General features: G+C 44.5%; 1 protein-coding gene across 12 annotated transcripts in view; it reads right to left on the bottom strand.

The window, feature by feature from the left end:
- The window catches only part of ptprma (protein tyrosine phosphatase receptor type Ma), a 299,714-nt gene that overhangs the window by 180,105 nt on the left and 102,152 nt on the right, over nt 1-17,457 (bottom strand). For all 12 annotated transcript variants that reach the window (XM_045710832.1, XM_045710833.1, XM_045710834.1 and 9 more), the window contains exons 6-7: nt 15,433-15,607; nt 5,750-6,043 (exon numbers count right to left, since the gene is read on the bottom strand). In XM_045710832.1, coding sequence (XP_045566788.1) covers nt 5,750-6,043; nt 15,433-15,607 — 469 coding nt within the window. The remainder of the gene's footprint in view (nt 1-5,749; nt 6,044-15,432; nt 15,608-17,457) is intronic.

The following is a 17,457-nucleotide window of genomic DNA, read 5'->3' as shown; positions in this document are numbered from 1 at the left end:
CTTAAAATAATTGTTATGTTTTTTGTGAACGTTTATCGTGAGTAATTTAGTAAATTCACCGGAAGTTTGCGGGGGGTATGCTAGTTCTGAACGTCACATGCTAATGTAAAAAGCTGGTTTTTGATATAAATATGAACTTGATTGAACAAAACATGCATGTATTGTATAACATAATGTCCTAGGCGTGTCATCTGATGAAGATCATCAAAGGTTAGTGCTGCACTTAGCTGTGGTTTGGGTTTATGTGACATTATATGCTAGCTTGAAAAATTGGTGTCTGATTATTTCTGGCTAGGTACTCTGCTGACATAATCTAATGTTTTGCTTTCGTTGTAAAGCCTTTTTGAAATCGGACAGTGTGGTTAGATTAACGAGAGTCTTGTCTTTAAAATGGTGTAAAATAGTCATATGTTTGAGAAATTGAAGTAATAGCATTTCTAAGGTATTTGAATAACGCGCCACAGGATTCCACTGGCTGTTACGTAGGTGGGACGATTTCGTCCCACCTTCCCTAGAGCGGTTAAAAGTTCATTTGTGGAATGTCTTTCCTTCTTAATGTGTTTGAGCCAATCAGTTGTGTTGTGACAAGGTAGGGGTGGTATACAGAAGATAGCCCTATTTGGTAAAAGACCAAGTCCATATTATGGCAAGAACAGCTCAAATAAGCAAAGAGAAATGACAGTCCATAATTACTTTAAGACATGGTCAGTCAATCCGGAAAATGTCAAGAACTTTGAAAGTTTCTTCCATTGCAGTCGCAAATACCATCAAGCCCTATGATGAAACTGGCTCTCATGAGAACCGCCACAGGAGAGGAAGACCCAGAGTTACCTCTGCTGCAGCCCAAATAAATGCTTCACAAGTTCAAGTAAGACATCTCAACATCAACTGTTCAGAGGAGACTGCGTGAAATCAGACCTTAATGGTTGAATTGCTGCAAAGAAACCACTACTAAAGGACACCAATAATAAGAAAAAACTTGCTTGGGCCAAGAAACACGAGCAATGGACATTAGACCGGTGGAAATCTGTCCTTTGGTCTGATGAGTCCAAATTTGAGATTTTAGGTTCCAACTGCAGTGTCTTTGTGAGATGCAGAGTAGGTGAACGGATGATCTCCGCATGTGTGGTTCCCACCGTGAAGCATGGAGGTGGTGGTGTGATGGTGTGGGGGTGCTTTGCTGGTGACACTGTCAATGATTTATTTAGAATTCAAGGCACACTTAACCAGCATGACTACCACAGCATTCCGAGGCCATTCGCCATCCCATCTGGTTTGCGCTTAGTGGGACTATAATTTGATTTTCAACAGGACAATGAACCAACACACCTCCAGGCTGTGTAAGGGCTATTTGACCAAGAAGGAGAGTGATGGAGTGATGCATCAGATGACGTGGCCTCCACAATCACCTGACCTCAACCCAATTGAGATGGTTTGGAATGCGTTGGACCGCAGAGTGAAGGAAAAGCAGCCAAAAAGTGCTCAGCATATATTGTAACTCCTTCAAAACTGTTGGAAAAGCATTCCAGGTGAAGCTGGTTGAGAGAATTGTCCCAGAGTTGACCGGGTTAGGGGAGGGTTTGGCCGGGGTAGGCCGTCATTGTAAAATAAGAATTTATTCTTAATCAACTTGCCTAGTTAAATAAAGGTTAAATAAAATTAAGGAATGCCAAGAGTGTGCAAAGATGTCATCAAGGCAAAGGGTGGCTACTTCGAAGAATCTAAAATCTATGTTGATTTGTTTAACACTTTTTTGGTTACTACATGATTCCATATGTGTTATTTCATAGTTTTGATATCTTCACTATTAATCTACAACATAGGAAATAGTAAAAATGAAGAAAAACCTTTGAATGAGTAGGTGTGTAACTTGACTGGTAGTGTAGTCCGGGGGAGACATGCGAGCCCAACGGGCTGTTTCTCTAGAGAGAAATAAAATAATTCACTAGAAAAATCAGGTCAAGAACTAACTTGTTTGTATATTTCTGTTTTTTTGTATGTGTTCTGTTCATAAGAAAAAATTATGGAACGCTGGGCTGAACGGAGTAGTAGTTTTCTTTGAGCAAATATTCAACATAGACCAGCATGAAAATATGGTAATTAACAACAATGACCATAATCCATTGCACCTGTTCTTTTCTGGCTTGGATACAGGACATGTTTGTCCTCTACAAATAGAAGAAATATTGTGCAAGCTACTTTTATGTCTGTTATAGATTATGGGGATATTATTTACATGCATGCTACGGCATCAACACTTCTATCACTGGATGCTTCTTATCCTTGTGTACTTAGGTTTATTACGGGTGCTAGCTACAGAACTCACCACTGTGTTTTATATCAAAATGTGGGTTGGACTTCGCTGTCCGTGAGACGAGAACAACATGCTTTCGTGTTTGTCTATAAAGCACTTCTGAATAAGCTACCTTCTTATTTATCACCCCTCATCAATATTAGAATTCCTAAAACCAGGTCTCAAGCATGGATTACACTTGAGGCCCATGCGATTTCCACAGAGTTGGGTATGGCTGCCTTTTCCTGTTACACTCCTTGCCTAAGGAATAGCCTGCAGACTAAACTTAAACTTGAGACTCTTGTCCCTCTTGCTCATTTTAAATATTTATTGGAGCATTTTTATTTTTGTATTGCTTGTAACTGTTTCGGGTAATGCAAGTTCTTGTGCTGTTATGGGAATAACCTGTGTAAATGTAATCTGTTGCTGTATTTTTTTGTGTTATCTGTGATCGTTTTGTTTGTCTTGTTTAGTTTTAATCATTGTACCTAAACTGTATGTGTAAACATGTATACGCAGAGCCCAGCTGTAAAAGAGACCTTGGTCTAAGTCTGTGTTCCTTGTTGAAATAAAGGTATAAAAAAATACACTTTTAAGCATTATACGTTAGGTTAGATAAACACAGACCACATACGCCGCCGCATGAGAGAGGAATGCAGAAAAGACAATGACAAGAAAGAGGGATAGAGAGTTCATGAAAGTATGCTACTACTTTGAAGAACTGGTAAAATGATTGTCAGACAGCTCTGAAGCACACTTAGGCAGGCTAGCCTAGCTTAATAGGATGACTAAAGACAGTACAGTATGGGGAGAACATAGATAACGTTAGATGGTTGTCTGGCTGGCTGATACTGCCTGAGCAGAGATGAGATGATGACTTTAAGGAATGAAAAATTATAAAGTCATAAAACTAAGTAATATACACAACTGAAATATTTTATTATTTATTGACATTTCCTATTTCTATGTGTGGACCTGACAGAAACAACTGAATTGGCAATTGAATGTTCAGTATGTTTGGCTTTGACATTTCCATTAAAAAGCCCTAATAATTTGAATGTCATTATTTCATAATGCATTTAATATATATATTTTTTTAAATATCGAAACCGAAATCCGTGATGTTTTTTTTTTTATAGTCGAACTGAAACCGAAACAACCTCAAAAAGCACTAATTGCTCAGCTCTACTAAATAGGACTACCATTTGTGGTAGGATTTTGGGTAGGACACTATCTGAAACTCTGAATGGGAGGCTGATCTAATTGTTTTTGTATGAAAATCTATAATTAATCTTGATATGCCTAATGGGTATTGGTCAGGGGGTGTGGAGTGAGAAGAATCAATTCATAATTCCTCTAATGAAATGTGTAATTGATTAAAATTTGATTTGATTTAAATTGAACGGCTTTGTGAGAGCGACTTTGTCTCAATTAAAAACTGTTGAACTGCTCTGAAAATAGTGGTTATATGGGGCGGTAAGAGCAAGGGAACAACACTCCTCTGAAACCTTTAGCAGCTCAGACAGTCAGGGAAATCAGATATAAAAACGTTTCATCCACCACAGAGAGGAAGCGCTTTTAAGACGAGACATGTAGGGCCATCCATCATCCTTGTGTCACTCCTGGGTCAGTCAGCCTCCCCTCTGCAACCACCTCCATCACAAAAGAGAGGAAGCAATATATCCTCTTCCCAATCCCAAAAGAGCTGTGGATGGTCCGTTCTCCCGCCTGATACTGAAAACGTGATGTCTTGTCAAACTGTCACCAAACCACAGAGAGATAACAACTTCAATCCCGTATACTACCGAGCCTCACATACCAAGCCCTGATCCTATCCAGCACCACACTCATGTTCATGGTAGTCCAGAATTATAATAGACAATCTAATGTATGCTTGCATATCATGCTGATAGATGTTGCACATCCCTTTGGGATGGAATGTTAAACACTTGACTTAAGCCAGAAGGTATGCTTTACTGTGAAGGAGGCACAGAGATTCCGCTCTTCTCCTGCAGTCAGACACTCTAACATTCCTCACATCCCATCAGCCCCTGTGGTCACCTAGACAGACCCAGACCCAGACCCAAGGGGAAATGAAGCTGTGTGTGTGGGTGGCTGATCCGATCCTGTAGGTTCATGCTCTACAACATTCGCAGAGTACGACCCTGCCTCACAAAGGAAGCGGCGCAGGTCCTAATCCAGGCACTTGTCATCTCCCGTCTGGATTACTGCAAATCGCTGTTGGCTGGGCTCCCTGCCTGTGCCATTAAACCCCTACAACTCATCCAGAATGCCGCAGCCAGTCTGGTGTTCAACCTTCCCAAGTTCTCTCACGTCACCCCGCTCCTCCGCACACTCCACTGGCTTCCAGTTGAAGCTCGCATCTGCTACAAGACCATGGTGCTTGCCTACGGAGCTGTGAGGGGAACGGCACCTCCGTACCTTCAGGCTCTGATCAGTCCCTACACCCAAAGAAGGGCACTGCGTTCATCCACCTCTGGCCTGCTCGCCTCCCTACCTCTGCGGAAGCACAGTTCCCGCTCAGCCCAGTGAAAACTGTTTGCTGCTCTGGCACCCCAATGGTGGAACAAACTCCCTCACGACGCCAGGACAGCGGAGTCAATCACCACCTTCCGGAGACACCTGAAACCCCACCCCTTTAAGGAATACCTGGGATAGGATTAAGTAATCCTTCTAACCCCCCCCCCCAAAAAAAAGATATAGATGTACTATTGTAAAGTGGTTGTTCCACTGGATATCATAAGGTGAATACACCAATTTGTAAGTTGCTCTGGATAAGAGCGTCTGCTAAATGACGTAAATGTAATGTAAATGGGTGGAGGGTGAACGGCCAGACACTGCAAGCCCCTAAGGGCTGAACCTGAGATCCATCCATGACAATTTAACTCACACATTCCCATGGTTCACGTAAAGTATTGACGTCTGCCCCATGAAACAGGTAGTTTAGAATGTTGAGTATGAGTGCATGGTTTTTGCCAGTAAGTGTATTGAATTTGTAGAATGTGAGTATCTAAAGTATTCTTCAGATGTGTAATTGCATAACAAGTTAAGTATATAGTGCCCGGGCTATTCATTTCATGACGGTGTCACTTTATCAAAGGGCCCCACTGCAACTGACTGTACATTGCGTGTAGCTAAAGTGGTGTATGTATTGCCCCACTTACCACTCCCATTGAAGTAAATGTCAATGAACAGCCGTAAGTAAGCACAACTGTATAGCGACAGAGTCCAACTGTATAATGTATGACTGTGCTGAAAATAGTGTGGCATTACACCAAGTACTGTATAACTGCTAGTATGTAACTGTACACCATAATGTATTACACAGAGAAAGGGCCTTATCCTACTCTAATGGTGTGTGTGTGTGTGTGTGTGTGTGTGTGTGTGTGTGTGTGTGTGTGTGTGTGTGTTTGTGTGTCTTTGCATTGGACTCACCAGCACACTTGGTCTTGGCCGTCAGGGGGGGTCCGGGGGCCCCAGTTCCTCCGTCCAGGGGCCGGGTGAGCAGCACGCTGATCTCGTACTCCGTGTCGGGGTCCAGGTGGCCAATTTTGTGCGTGGTCTTGTCCACGGGCTGGTTGTCGATGAGGCTTCCCGCCACTGTGCGGTACTCGACCTCTCGCTCCACAATGGGCCCGTCACCATTGATGGAGTTGGCGTTGAGCTGGATCCACAGGTAGGTTGCACCCACGGCGGTGAGCTGGGGCGGAGCGATGGGCACCGGGGGCTCTGGGGGGTCAAAGAGGAAGAGATTAGGGTTAGATGAGGAGTCTTAAATGGTCATTTCAATTGGTAGATAAATGCTATGTTTATCTACCAAGGTTAAAGTAACTGTCCAGTGAAAATCTCTCTTTTAAAGGTTTATATTCTGTTAACTCATACCCAAATGACGTAGTTGACTGATCCTATACTCGTATGTGGCAAAGCATAAATAGGAGGAGAAAGAAAACCCCTCAAAAACCCCACCTCAAACTTGTATCTCAAACAGACTGTTTCAAAAATGCTTGCTACTTCCTTATAGAGGATATCTCATGGAAGAAAAACTATTTTACTCATATTGCCATTAATTACAGGTAATATTTAATAGAAAATTGGTAAAAACAGGCCAGTTATTTTAATACTTTATAATATATGAATTATTTTATCCCCAGAGACACTATATACACTGCTCAAAAAAATAAAGGGAACACTAAAATAACACATCCTAGATCTGAATGAATGAAATAATCTTATTAAATACTTTTTTCTTTACATAGTTGAATATGCTGACAACAAAATCACGCAAAAATAATCAATGGAAATCCAATTTATCAACCCATGGAGGTCTGGATTTGGAGTCACACTCAAAATTAAAGTGGAAAACCACACTACAGGCTGATCCAACTTTGATGTAATGTCCTTAAAACAAGTCAAAATGAGGCTCAGTAGTGTGTGTGGCCTCCACGTGCCTGTATGACCTCCCTACAACGCCTGGGCATGCTCCTGATGAGGTGGCGGATGGTCTCCTGAGGGATCTCCTCCCAGACCTGGACTAAAGCATCCGCCAACTCCTGGACAGTCTTTGGTGCAACGTGGCGTTGGTGGATGGAGCGAGACATGATGTCCCAGATGTGCTCAATTGGATTCAGGTCTGGGGAACGGGCGGCCAGTCCATAGCATCAATGCCTTCCTCTTGCAGGAACTGCTGACACACTCCAGCCACATGAGGTCTAACATTGTCTTGCATTACGAGGAACCCAGGGCCAACCGCACCAGCATCTGGTCTCACAAGGGGTCTGAGGATCTCATCTCGGCACCGAATGGCAGTCAGGCTACCTCTGGCGAGCACATGGAGGGCTGTGCGGCCCCCCAAAGAAATGCCACCCCACACCATGACTGACCCACCGCCAAACCGGTCATGCTGGAGGATGTTGCAGGCAGCAGAACGTTCTCCGCGGCATCTCCAGTCACGTCTGTCACATGTGCTCAGTGTGAACCTGCTTTCATCTGTGAAGAGCATAGGGCGCCAGTGGCGAATTTGCCAATCTTGGTGTTCTTTGGCAAATACCAAACGTCCTGCACGGTGTTGGGCTGGACGTCGGGCCCTGATACCACCCTCATGGAGTCTGTTTCTGACCGTTTGAGCAGACACATGCACATTTGTGGCCTGCTGGAGGTCATTTTGCAGGGCTCTGGCAGTGCTCCTCCTGCTCCTCCTTGCACAAAGGCAGAGGTAGCGGTCCTGCTGCTGGGTTGTTGCCCTCCTACGGCCTCCTCCACATCTCCTGATGTACTGGCCTGTCTCCTGGTAGCGCCTCCATGCTCTGGACACTACGCTGACAGACACAGCAAACCTTCTTGCCACAGCTCGCATTGATGTGCCATCCTGGATGAGCTTCACTACCTGAGCCACTTGTGTGGGTTGTAGACTCCGTCTCATGCTACCACTAGAGTGAAAGCACCGCCAGCATTCAAAAGTGACCAAAACATCAGCCAGGAAGCATAGGAACTGAGAAGTGGTCTGTGGTCACCACCTGCAGAACCACTCCTTTATTGGGGGTGTCTTGCTAATTGCCTATAATTTCCACCTGTTGTCTATTCCATTTGCACAACAGCATGTGAAATGTATTGTCAATCAGTGTTGCTTCCTAAGTGGACAGTTTGATTTCACAGAAGTGTGATTGACTTGGAGTTACATTGTGTTGTTTAAGTGTTCCCTTTATTTTTTTGAGCAGTGTATATTTACTCTCTAGGGGCTTTCATTCATATGGTTCCAGGAACTGATATTACATTGCAAAATGTGTTCTGTTTCTTGATGATTCACCTTGACTCTGCCATACAAGGGAGATGGCAAATAGCACCCTGCGCTAAACCTGCAGTGAGCGTAGATAAACACACTAAAACTATGCAAATACCACCGTTTTTTTCTCTGCAAAAAGAACAGAATAGAGAGCAACATTCTCAATTACATCCAACTTGAGTCTGTAGAGAAATAGAAAACATGTTAGCATGATATCGGAAGCTTAAATCTTAAGTAAGAGCAATTAAGTGATTGTAGTGGCGGTGCCTCACACAAAGCCGGGAGTAACGGGCTGAAGCGGAGAGCACGGTGAAACGGAGAGAGATCAAAAGCGAGGTAATGAGTTAAACCAATTAATTTCCTGACCTTCGCCGATAGAACAGCCAACCTGAATCCCATTACTCATCACTCCCAACGGTCCTGCTCCATTTCTCCCGTGACCCATTTCAATAATCTCCCTCTCCTCTCCTCCACCCATCTCTCTTTTCTCTTTGTCTCCCCGAAGAGACCTCTGAGAAGGATTCATTTTGCCAAAGCCAGTCTATCGTGTTCAATCGTCGACGATAAGACAATGAGACAATTCCTGTCCATTGTGAGGGTGAATGTTTTTTCACCGTTTTTTTTGGTCTGTTCTATGACTAAGGGCCAGGGGTTTTTTCTTTGTCTGGTCTAGGGAGTGACAGGCTCGACTTCCATGGACGTGTGACGCTGTCCTACAGCTATGACTAGTAAGTACATGTCAGCATCATCATGTTGGGTCTAAACACAGCCCAGTGTTGGCCTTTGAAGTTTGATATGGCCCCTCTCCTCTCCCTCTGTTCTTGCGTGATGTGTGTCTCACACGAATGGGACTATCAATCCTTCTTTCACACACATACACAGCTAGTGACTTGCCCTGTAATTAGTCTTTGCCCTGATGATAGCCTGTCCGACAGGCCAGTCAGGTGTCTTGGTGACTGTATGACTAAGTCTGAAAACTCCGGTGCATTTATTAGCCCTAACGTAACTAAATAGATACGACTTGGATATCAGTCTGAGTGACTCATGTCCCTGTGAGGATTTTATCTTAGAAAAGTCCAGTTGAGTTCTCCAGGTTCTTTCCAATAACAGTTTTTTTTATACAGAAGGTGCATATGAGGACATTCCCTAAATATAGTATATTCAATTACAGATGTAGGATCTTAATTTGACCTATATTGTCACAGCAAAATAATCCTACAGCAACAGGATTTGAACAGTGAGTCCATAATGTTGCTTGATAGCTGGCCAAAAGTAGGCTACATGAAAAGTGCAATACTGTTAATTTAACTGTGTGTGAGTGTGGGTTTTCAGTGAATTTATGTAAATCGCAAAGCTCATCTGCATTTCCTGTGGTGTAGGACAATTGTCAGCAACAAAAGAGTGATCAAATTAAGATCCTACACCTGCATTTAACAGTCATCTTATTCCCATACAATATTGAGCCATCAAGACTAAAAAAACAGGACCTCAGAGTATTTCGTCGCCGCTGGAGGTGTGTGTAGTTCACACAGACACACCATGTCCAGGGCCGCTGATATCGATTGGAACCAGGGAGAACCCCAATTACTGGTGAAGTAATGGCTCATCCGTCTTCCTGGCAGACTGGCTGGGGCAGGTGCAAGCCTGGCCTCATAACGTGTCACCTTTCTATGAGATGGAAAGGACAGAATGTCTGTCTCTGTCTGCCCAGGGGCCGTATGTCTCACAGTAGCAGTGCTGATCTAGGACCATTTGTGACTTTTAGATTACAATGAATGAGATGGACAGGTAGGACCTGATCCTAGATCAGCACTCACTTTGTGAATTACAGCTCCAGACCGCTGTCTGTAATGTGTCCACAGGGGGGTGAAGCCTGACTCAATTGTGATTTACACTCATCAGGATATTGTACATCCTGGAGTCAATGAAAGTCTCACACCCACCCACCCACCCACGGGTCGCTCGTCTTTTCAGTTCGCTGCAGCTAGCGACTGGACTCAAACTGAACAGTTTTATCTCGATCTCTTCAAAACCTAAATCATGGACACTCTTACTGACAGTTGTGGCTGCTTTGCGTGATGTATTATTGTCTCTACCTTCTTGCCCTTTGTGCTGTTGTCTATGCCAAATAATGTTTGTACCATGTTTTGTGATGCTGCCATGTTGTGTTGCTACCATCCTGTGTTGTCATGTGTTGCTGCCTTAGGTCTCTCTTTATGTAGTGTTGTCTCTCTTGTTGTGGTGTGCGTTTTGTCCTATATATATATATATTTTTTTTAATCCCAGCCCCCGTCTCTGCAGGAGACCTTTTGCCTTTTGGTAGGCCGTCATTGTAAATAAGAATTTGTTCTTAACAGACTTGCCTAGTTAAATGTTAAAAATATGTATATCACACACACACACACACACACACACACACACACACACACACACACACACACACACACACACACACACACACACACACACACACACACACACACACACATCATGGCTGCCCACCTGTTGACCTTCCCTGCATATCACACCTCTTCCTCTGTCCCATTCACACCACACCATACATATCAGACCTGGGTTTACACTGAGTGTGACATATCAGACCTGGGTTTACACTGAGTGTGAATGCCAGCAGGGTTTACACATTTAGGTACTATTCTATTGGTTGCATTGCACCTGACAAGTTTATACTCAATTCTATTCATTCCATTTCTATGGTAGAGCCAGCCGTCGTGCTCATAGTCGAGCCAGCCGTCGTGCTCATAGTCGAGCCAGCCGTCGTGCTCATAGTCGAGCCAGAGTCGTGCTCATAGTCGAGCCAGAGTCGTGCTCATAGTCGAGCCAGAGTCGTGCTCATTGTCGAGCCAGAGTCGTGCTCATTGTCGAGCCAGAGTCGTGCTCATAGTCGAGCCAGCCGTCGTGCTCATAGTCGAGCCAGCCGTCGTGCTCATAGTCGAGCCAGCCGTCGTGCTCATAGTCGAGCCAGCCGTCGTGCTCATAGTCGAGCCAGAGTCGTGCTCATTGTCGAGCCAGAGTCGTGCTCATTGTCGAGCCAGAGTTGTGCTCATTGTCGAGCCAGCCGTCCTGATCCCTGGGGTACTGACTGATCTATTCTCAGACAGCAAACAGGTGTAGATGCTCACACACCCAATTAGTAAACGTTTATTGGCTCCAGAAGCAGCGAGAGAGAGACAAAGGAAAAAGTGAGAGAGCGAAAGAGAGAATGAGAGACAGCGAGAAATAGAGGGCGAGAGAGAGAGCGATGGTGCCTCAGATTTACTTTCAGATGGTGACAGTTCAATCTGGCTGTGGGGCGGATTTAGACAGCATGGCTTGTAAGGTGTTCTAGCGGGTGCCTGGGTGGCGAGACGAGTCAACATCTCCGGTCAGTCGATACCACATTTGTCATTTTGTTTGGGTTGGGGGGGTGAAAGAAAAAGAAATAAGGCATCAGCTCCTTCAGCGTCGGAAGGGCCCGGCAATCGATCCGCCACGGCCACTGACGCGTAGCAGAATGGGAAAACAAAAGGTTGGAGCCACATCGCACTGATGGGTACCTTGTGATACCCTGTGATGTGTCAGGCCTCACTCCCCGTCCACTCTGCGTGTGTATCGACCATCAGTAATAACTAAACAGCATCAAAGTGCTGGGGCTGAAGTGGGTAACATTACAGGCGTCAACAATCTGTATGGTAAGAGTGCTTATTTTCTTTCAAACACCGAGCACTTGATCGAGTCTGCCGAAAGTGCCAGAGGGGCATGGTTTGCATTTTTGGGACTATCCATCCTGCTGGCTCCAGGAAAGTGTAATCAATTCCACCTGGAGTATAAACAAAACAAAAAGGATGAGTCCACAGAGCCCTCCTTCATATTTATAGTTGAACTACAAGTCCCACTTTTACAACAACCCAGAGATCATAGAAGAGTGCCCTTGTTCAAAGAGTCAGCTTGTGGCAGCCAGCGACCATGTGGCTCGTAGACTATAAACTAAACACTGCTGTGCCTCTAGCTAGCACCTGCTGCCAGCCACACCCCCCCAGTGGCCACAAGGCCCTACCCTAAACAGGTTATATATAGAGTGTTACTGGCTGGTCGGTCGCCGTGCAACCTAACCCCTTAGCCCGCATGGTTCCCCAGATGACTTTGAACTGGTCCCTGTCCAATGGGATGTGTACGCTCATGTAAACTCCCCTTCTGGGTCCCATTATGGTGAAGTGATTATGGTTCAATATTTGGAGAGGGGTTAGAAACAGGTTCAGAGAGATGTTGGATGTTCTGTGAGTTGTTGTTGCTAGTGTGCCAGTGCTAGCCATCCGCAATTCAGAGGGAGTGAATGAGTAGGGAGGAGGACAGGGTAAACTAAGCCTGTGGCTAGCCTAGGTAAGGACTTGAAGACACTATTACTGTGTGATTCACATGCAGTAGTTCTAAAATAAACCCAGGCAGTGATGGTGCAAATGGATGGTGCAATTTGGAGGTCAGGTCTGTTCAGAAAGAGAGCTTTTGTTAATTCTAGGGGTGCCGTGAATGCCTAGGCTACTGATCCATACCGAAGCCTAATATTGACATATATTGATTGACCTTCATGACTTAAAGTAATGGACTGTCGTTTCGCTTTGCTTATTTGAGCTGTTCTTGCCATAATATGGACTTGGTCTTTTACCAAATAGTACTATCTTCTGTATACCACCCCTACCTTGTCACACCACAACTGATTGGCTCAAATGCATTAAGGAAAGAAATTCCACAAATTAACAAGGCACACCTGTTCATTTGAAATGCATTCCTGGTGACTACCTCATGAAGCTGGTTGAGAGAATGCCAAGACTGTGCAAAGCTGTCATCAAGGCAAAGGGTGGCTACTTTGAGGAATCTCAAATAAAATATATTTTGATTTGTTTAACACTTTTTTGGTTACTACATGATTCCATGTGTTATTTCATAGTTTATGTCTTCATTATTATTCTACAATGTAGAATAATGAGTAGGTGTGTCCAAAGTTTTGACTGGCACTGTATGTAAATACAGTTTGAATTACCCTTCATATATGTACATATATTATACATGAGTTTTACGTTTGTGATTAGGGTATAGTTAAGGAACTGTTCTGAGCTGGATGCTAAGCCAATCCCTCCCTTGTGACCTGGCCACACTCTGACCAAGCGGTCCACCTGAAGAGGCTGCAGTCAACATCATGAACTACAACCAACGTCTCAACCCCATGAACTACAACCAAAGTCTCAAACCCATGAACTACAACCAAAGTCTCATCCCCATGAACTATAACCAACGTCTCAACCCCATGAACTACAACCAACGTCTCAACCCCATGAACTACAACCAACGTCTCAACCCCATGAACTACAACCAACGTCTCAACCCCATGAACTACAACCAACGTCTCATCCCCATGAACTACAACCAACGTCTCAACCCCATGAACTACAACCAACGTCTCAACCCCATGAACTACAACCAACGTCTCAACCCCATGAACTACAACCAACGTCTCAACCCCATGAACTACAACCAACGTCTCAACCCCATGAACTACAACCAAAGTCTCAACCCCATGAACTACAACCAAAGTCTCAAACCCATGAACTACAACCAAAGTCTCAAACCCATGAACTACAACCAACGTCTCAACCCCATGAACTACAACCAACGCTCAACACCTAACTACAACCAAAGTCTCAACCCCATGAACTACAACCAAAGTCTCAAACCCATGAACTACAACCAAAGTCTCAAACCCATGAACTACAACCAGTCTCAAACCCATGAACTACAACCAACGTCTCAACCCCATGAACTACAACCAAAGTCTCAACCCCATGAACTACAACCAAAGTCTCAAACCCATGAACTACAACCAAAGTCTCAAACCCATGAACTACAACCAGTCTCAAACCCATGAACTACAACCAAAGTCGGAGACAAACGTGACATTCACTGCAAACTAAACTAAAATAATCAATGTATCAACATCCAAAACCAAAGGTGCAGATCTAAACCAGTATCTAAAGGGTTAACATATACCTGTGCAGTAGGTATGATAACAGGTGGATCATATAGCCTGTCAGATCATATACTGGCTCATTCATCCCCCTTCTCTCCCCTGTAACTATTCCCAAGGTCGTTGCTGTAAATAAGAATGTGTTCTCAGTCAACTTACCTGGTAAAATAAAATGAATACAATGGCCTCTAACTGGCAGTAGTGGTAGAGTAATGGCTCCCCCTGGGACCTGGAAGGCCCCAGTACAATGTTAATGATTTACAAGCCCAGCCCTCCACAGGCCCAAGGTCAGCCTTGTTAACCCGCAGGCTCAGTCCTGTAATCCCAGAGCAGGGTTAAAGACTGTTCCTGGATCCTCGGCTAGATCAGGGCCCGTATTCAAGAATCGTCTCAGAGTAGTAGGGCTGATCTAGGATCAGGCCCTCCTCTCCATATAATCTTATTCATTATGATCTAAAAAACTGATCCGAGATCAGCACTCTTACTCTGAGACTGTGTGAATACGGGCCCATGGCGGTAAGGTCACTAACTCCAACTCCGAGATAGGGGAGCGCTACCCAGCTCTGCTCTGACACAGCCACCACAAGTCTTCGCTAGACAAAACACCAGTAATTGGATGAAAAAAAACAGGTGGGGGAAAAAAGGACCCTGGAGCGAGTCAGCGATGGCAAATGCATAAAAATGTACTATTTCACTGATCTAATATTTCATTTAGGAGAGGGGGACAAACTGCTGCGTTGAAAAATGTCGACGACTCAATTTAAACTAATAAAGGGAATAAGAGGGAATTGGTTGTAGCTGCTCTAATACATCCCAATTAGGTAAGAAGGATGGGCGTCTTTGGTAATGGCGTTTAAATGATGATGCATAATTTGACACGGTGAAGGAGGCAGCCATCATGCATCGTTCCTCCACACAACCTAGTGGAGGGAGATTTACTATGGCACACTCCAACACGCCAGGCCTCATTTGCATTGACAGGTCTGATATATAACCATTGTACAGTAGTACATGTATATGCACACATACACAGGCAAGTACACACACACTTCTGTGAGCTATACACTTCTCCTCTGAGACCGTCAGTGAGGCTGCCGCCGGAGTCTGCTGCCGTGGCAACATGTGCTGGCGGACAAACACAGGGGCTATTTGAGAGTGATTGACAGGTCTCCATCTAGCCGGTCAGGATTAGAGCAAATCATCAGCGAGAGAGAGAGAAAAGAGAGAAATTTCATATAACTCTTTGGCTGTCATCTTAAATTGGGGTGAATTTTGAGGAAACATAACCAGTCTTTTGCGAGGTACAAACAGAATGTGACTTACGTTTGACCGTCAGGTCGGCGTAACTGGACACGCCCACGCCCTTGTCTGAGTGGACGATGCAGCGGTAGCGGCCCGAGTCTCCCTTGGTGGTGTTCTCGACGTCGAACGTGGCGATATATCGGCGGGAGTTCACCGGCTTGGTCTCTCTCATCGGGGCCTGTCTCCCTCCGATACCCTGGTAGGAAAATATACAGCAAACAAACCGGCCATGTAAATGTACATTACTAGTGTTGTGACACCCCCACATCCAAACTGGTTCCCCTCTGTGACAAATATTGTGTCTCTCTGCAATGCCCTGGTTGGGAAATATACAGCGACACACGTTCATGTAACTATACATTAGGAATGATGTGTCAAAAACATCACCCATCCAAAATGGTTCCCCGCATTTGACGGATGACAAAATGTGTCTTCTGCAGTGACTCTTGTCAAACTTTGTTTATGAACTCAACACTGCCAGCATGGTGTCGACTAGAGTACAACAGATTGTACTGTAGATTGTAGTGATTTCAAATCTCCACACACGGCATACTGTAAACACTAGTGCTGAGGCCGAGTGAAGAGTGCCTGCGGGCTACGGGGTCTAACACCACCGCTGCCATTCTCCCTGTGCTAACCAGCAGGTTTCCATTCAGCTGGTGTGTTTATGTATGGGAGAGGTGTACGAGGCTGCCTGGCAGGCAACGCTAGTCTAGTCCTACTGGGAAAAGGGGAACGCATCGTTGCAGACGGTCAGAGAGGTCAAACTGAACTGTTAACGGTCAAAGAATTCAGATGGGAGAGGAACACCGACAAAACAGAGCACTGGGTCTTCATGTGAAGAGGAGATATCCTCCTATTGTTTTCATGTGACGCATGAAAATGGAAGGGGGGGGTTAAACACAGCTTAGGGTAATGCCACAAGTGGTGTGTGTGTGTGTGTGTGTGTGTGTGTGTGTCTCTCTCCTGGTCTGTTTGGAGAGAGAGGGACAGAGGATCCTGTCAGCGAGAGCTGATCTGTTTGTTCTTCTCTCTGCACACACACAGCCCCGGCTCCCCCACAGCTGTCACCACACACACACGGACCGCACACACACACACACACACACACACACACACACACACACACACACACACACACACACACACGTCAGATTGGGGCCATTTGTTTTCAGGAATATTTCTTCATTACTGTCACCCGGGGGATTTCACTCAATGCTAGTGTTTCATCTCCTCCGTTAACGAGGATTAAAGGCGTTCGGTAAGAGGAACGACTAACTCGCACACAGTCAACCTCTGTCCAACACACTGATATGCAGATGACAGGGATGTGTTCGACAAGGAGTCCGGTAACGGCAGTTCCATGTAGCCTTCATGTGACTGCAACATGGTGACACTTGAGATCTAAAAGGACCACAACTGGACTGTTTAACACTAGAACCTCCAAGATGGTCATTCTGACCATTTTTATCTCAATAAAAACCTTGAACCAACCTGTGCCTGACTTTTTCTAAATACTGTACGTGTATTTTAGCAGTACTTTGAGATAATTATTACATGACAAACACGTTCTGGGCATTTCATCCTCAAAGTTCCATGACAGTCAAAACGACCATATGCATATTTAACAGTAGACTAGCAGGGCCTCAAGGATTACCAATAACCACCAGTCTAATAAATCAATTTAAGCCTGGCCGCATTGGACACCCCTTCATGCCCATGTCATTTGGTTGTGTTTATGAAGGTAAGATTAGAATACAAAAAGTTAATATTTGAACATAACATTTTCATACGTTTATTTTACTGTAGGCTATAGCCCTATGTAAAAACTAAAACACAGAATTTCAAGTGTAAAATACATTTTATTTGTGGAGTGCCTTTGTTACAAACTATGAAACAAAAACCATGTGCGTTGGAACGCAGAAAAAGCTTATTTTTTTAAAGACAAAACAAATCAAAATTATCCAAACCAACAAGACGCGCCAGTCAATGAAGAAAATATCAGTAGCCTAAACATCATTATAAACTGGGTGGTTCAAGCCCTGA

This window comes from Salmo salar, chromosome ssa29, assembly GCF_905237065.1.
Source record: "Salmo salar chromosome ssa29, Ssal_v3.1, whole genome shotgun sequence".
NCBI lineage: Eukaryota > Metazoa > Chordata > Actinopteri > Salmoniformes > Salmonidae > Salmo > Salmo salar.
Note: the sequence above shows the minus strand (reverse complement) of the source record. Positions and strands in the feature narration are given on the sequence as shown.